Source organism: Phallusia mammillata, chromosome 3 (assembly GCF_965637545.1).
Source record: "Phallusia mammillata chromosome 3, kaPhaMamm4.hap1.1, whole genome shotgun sequence".
NCBI classification, from domain to species: domain Eukaryota; kingdom Metazoa; phylum Chordata; class Ascidiacea; order Phlebobranchia; family Ascidiidae; genus Phallusia; species Phallusia mammillata.
Window position 1 is genome coordinate 21,357,828 of NC_137254.1, and position 4,819 is coordinate 21,362,646.

Genomic DNA, 4,819 nt, shown 5'->3' on the forward strand with positions numbered 1-4,819 from the left:
CATTTTACCCAAATTATTTACTACGAAAATCCAACCACTAATTTCCAACCGTTTGTTGATTACCAACGAAGCTTGTATCCTTACTAATAACTGTTATATCATGCTTGCCGACCCAAGCCATTGGGGTAATGGCCTCAAACGCACTTGCTCAAATTAATGTGCATGTTTAAAACTTATGCAAACAAACTTGCTTTTCTCAGTCTTTATGCCTGAAATAACATATTGCGGACTAAACATGAAAATCACAACAGGAAAACAATGTATATGATTTTATTACTTCATCAGCAATTGTCTCATGAGTCATGACAAATTCAAACATACAATGTTAGCAAGGAAGAGGGCACGCAAATTTCTATGTACAATCTTTGTTATCTTACTAAGATTTTTGCGTTTCAGACAGATTTAAGCAACCAATACATATTTGGTAATGCTGGTTTATAATGTAAACTTCAAGGCAAAGGTACAGCTATAAAACCTTAGATCTTAAACAGTAGGACAGAAATTGACAAATAATTTCTGGTGCAACATGCCATTTTATCTTTCGTTACGTGATTTTATACAATAGACTAAACTAGAATGTTATTAAGTTGTTACTGATGTTTTAATATGAAGGAGTAAATTTAGTCTGATAAATATATTAATAAAACCCTCAATTAAAGCTCTATTGTTTTGTTAAGCATTGATATTAAGAGCTCCACCAACGATCGAAAACAAGCCACCAATCCAGGCCATCCAATAACCGTAGAGATATGTATCGACGATCACTCTGACCAGTTGGGGAAAGGTGGACACTGTGGACACTGTTAAACCTGTGTACACTGAAACAGCAGCCCATGCAAAGAAACCTTCAAAAACAGAAACAAAAAATAGGCCACGGAAGCAAAGTGCAAATAAGGAAATCTGCTTTCAAGGGCAAAATAAATTACAATTACTTTTGAATATTAGAGGCAAAGAAACTGAAAAATATAAGGTCTAATAACGACTTACCTCCGACAATAAAAATGATTCCTGATGCTCTAAGTTTTGACGCATGACTCCTACATCCTATGGGGGCAAGAATAAGACCCGACAGCATTAATACAAATGTGACTAGCAACAGGGCTAGTGCCACGACTTGTGCGATTCCGAACCCCTCTACAACACAAAAAATAGTAAACCAAACACGTGTAATACTTGACGTGTGTAACTACATCACAAATCGTGTAATATTTGAAGTGTGTATCTACATCACAAATGGAATTAAACATTCGAGTCAAATAACACGAGAACGGTAGGTTATTTGTTACTGATATGGATCTCATTGTTTAAAAACAATAATACTGTAGTAGGTTAGGTACACTGAAGATGTGTACTAGTACACATCAAAAGTTTGTCGAGGTTTAGTATAATTTATAATAGGTTTAATGAGCTGAGTTTCGGGCGTTAAATGATATAGTGTTGCCCACATTTTGCTGCAGCATTTTTACTGGTACAAAACAATTGAACAGAAAAAGAACTAAAACTGATCCAAAACTTACCATAAACAGTACAGCCAACACCTACACCGCACGCATAAAATAGTCCGTATTGGACGTTAAAGATACCAGTCCATCCCGGACCAAACGTTGAAATCACAATGAGAAAAAATGCGAGTGAACACAAGACCGTTCCCGCAATGCCTGTTTTATTCATTCTATAAAAGCTTTACAAAAATTGTAACTAGTAATGCAAGTCTGCAACAAAAAGACGTTTTTTTATACTGCACTAAAACTTTAATTGAAAGTATAGTTCTGGCACAGCTAATCAAAGTAACAACAGACAATCTAACTTGCGTAAACCCACGTTCAAAATGATTTTCTAAGACTACAACTCTTGGTATGCTGCGTTCAGTTCACAAGTCTGTGATGTTGTGTTCGCGAAAAAAAGAAAAAAAATGGGGGCGGGGTAATCAATACGTCACCCCGTAACTACCCATGCGTGATCGTTAAGGTCATTGACCACAGTTAAATTCGTCTTGTTTGGAAATCTACAACCCTGGTGCTCTAGTTTTAGAAGAACATAACACTCATAGTAACAAACCTGATACAAAACAACCTAAACGTGTTTCTTAACGATCTTAGTGTGGATATCCTTGATAAATCTAAGAGGTAAAACTGTATAGCTTAGATTTAGCGAACGTTTTATGTTACTGTTTTGCGCATTATGTTGATAAATTTTGCCTAAAATCTACAGTTATAGGCGATCCAGAGTATTTGTACTTATATGAGGCAGATAACAATTTTATTCCTGAGGTATAAAATCGGCTGTTAAAACTTTCGTATTAAAGCTCTCCACCAAACCTCACAGTTTAGGAAAGTATTAGTTTGTAAAAACGTCGAACAATTGTTAACAGGACATTTTTCCTGTAACGCCTTGTTGCGCGACAATGCCCTGTTGATCAAAAGGGCACGTTTTTCTTCGGTCTGGACACCCGATCCGTCCGCAAGGCCTCGATTAGTAGCGCTTACTAAACACTCGAGTCAGTCTCGGCTTAGCCATTTGGCGAACTTAAGTTGCTTCGCTTCGGTGGCTCTGAACTTTCCGTTGTGATTTATCGTACCATAGCATAGGAAAGGTATCGAATGGAAAATGTTCAAAAACTGTCGCTTGTGGTATTTTACTGGAGAAATTTACTGTTTCGATTGTTTGAAATAATCACCCAATGCAACAGTATAAATGTGTAAAAAATAACTTTTCGGGGCATTTGTGGACGTTGGTAAAAAAAACTTTGATTTATTTATGTTCATCTTAACTGATATTGGTCAATCTGGCCATCCCCTGCTAAGAAGCTGACACGTGCAGATTCGGCAGATTTTGCATTGAGCCTGCGTAGCTCAATTGGTAAAGCACGAGTCCCGGAAAGACTCTTATCGAGGGTCCCACACAAGGCTACATTTTTCTAGCCTATACGGCTTGCCATATGGTGGTGAATGATTGGTGATCGGCTGATTCGGTATGGCGCCTTTAATCGGCCTGGCGTACTGTGATTTGATCAAGTTAGGTATTTTTTCTCAAGGAATGTCGGAAACTATAGGGATATATGCCTTCCTTTATTCATCCGCTAATGCATTTACCCTTTGTTCATACAAATAATGATGCTGTATCTCTTGTTCATCTGTTGTTCTGATTGCAAAAAGAGACAGTAAGCAAAGCGACGAAAAAATCCCAGGGTATATCAATACATCAACACCTAGCGGCTAGGTGGTCCTAGCCATTCATGCCTAGTCGTCAAGGACATAAAGGGCACTCAGATAAACTCGCCCAAACGTCTGTTTGGAACATTTGAAACTTTGATTTGTCACACTGCATTTGTACTCTTCTTTCTTAAGTACAGCAGTGAAAACTCGGAATAAACTTTCCTGTACAAAGGTACGGAAATGAAACAAAACTGGCATCATTTAATATTTTACAACTAAAGCACTTTATGACTGCAGTTACATCAAGCTCCTCGCTTGATGAAAGATACCTAGTCGTTTAGAACTCAAGGTGCATTAGTAGCTGTAACCCAATATTTGAACTGCGAGAAGTTAATGCAAATACCTGTAGCAATCATTGCAAAGAAACAGATAATGTCGGTAGTAAAATATTACAGTTTTAAAAAGAAATTGAAGCGGTTTCTTGTATTTTAAGTTTATTAATTTTAAACGCGATTTCTTTAAACCGTAGATACTAAGTGCCAGTAAAAGCAAAATCCTAAGTTGCCACCACATAAGTTTCAATAACCGCAGTCAGTTTTTTTTAAGGTTTGGTTTGGGTGACCGCTAAGTAGTTTTAAGAGACCGCAAGTGTTTCATTTAAATACCAAAAAATAGCCAAATCCAAATTTTGGGAAACCGCTGGAGAAATTTGGGGGACCGTTTCGGTCCCCCAAAACACCTTAAAAAACACTGACCGCAGTAATCTTATCATAACTTGATGGCACTATAACCGTTGTGGAAAATGGAAAACAATCAGCTACAAGCAAAAATATCTTCAACAATAAAATTAATATTTTGTCTCGTAATTTAGTAGGTTTTAAGCTTCGACCCATGATTTTTGTATCCCATGAGAGCAAGAAAAAATCCCGACAAAATCAATGTACCGCAACGAGCAGAAGGCAATGACATGTTGTAAATTTCAAAACCAACTAAAAACCGGTAGAGCTACTAACACTGAGCATAGGCTTAGGTCCGGTCTGAGAGCTTCTGGTAGGTGGCGCAACAGAGCATAGGCGTTTATGGTGCTGACTCAGCAATTATTCTTACCATAAACCCAAATTACTGTAACAGCACCATAAACGCCTATGCTCCGTTGCGCCACCTACCAGAAGTTCTCAGACCGGGCCTAAGCACTGATCTCTATAAACCCTGGATTGCGCTACTGGTCGTCACGGTTTAAGCAAATTGAAGCGTAATGGCGGCTGAAAAGGAAGCCCCAAAAATGCATTGCGGGCAATGGGGAGAGAGTGGAAAAATGACGATAATTTTTGTTTTAGGCATTTGTATAGCGATTTTTGCAGATATGATTTGTAGATTAATAGGACGCATGTATTCGAGTGTGTAATAAGGTATAAATATGCGTAGATTGACTGTGATGTGTATTAGTGTAGGTGTACTGGATATACGTTATTAAGTTAGTGTTGAAATAAATCATTACTAAGCGGAAATAAATGTTTTATTATGCAATATAAGTGGTTTGCGTGCTTTTTTAAGTATTTTAGACATGAATCAAACAAGATGGCTACTTCCTTCACACAAGATGATGTAATTCTTTGTGTGACATTACCTTATGCTAATCGAAACTGCTGTTTTTGACTGTTATC

General features: G+C 37.5%; 1 protein-coding gene across 1 annotated transcript; it reads right to left on the reverse strand.

Moving 5' to 3' along the window:
• Window positions 1–301: 301 nt before the first annotated feature.
• On the reverse strand, window positions 302–1,707 carry LOC145218650 (uncharacterized). Its single transcript, XM_080086056.1, has 3 exons — window positions 1,518–1,707; window positions 988–1,134; window positions 302–845 (listed from the first exon to the last, which is right to left on the reverse strand). The coding sequence occupies exons 1-3, from the start codon at window positions 1,669–1,671 to the stop codon at window positions 673–675; spliced, it is 474 nt and encodes a 157-aa protein (XP_079942182.1). The 5' UTR covers window positions 1,672–1,707; the 3' UTR covers window positions 302–672.
• Between the last annotated feature and the right edge of the window lie 3,112 nt (window positions 1,708–4,819).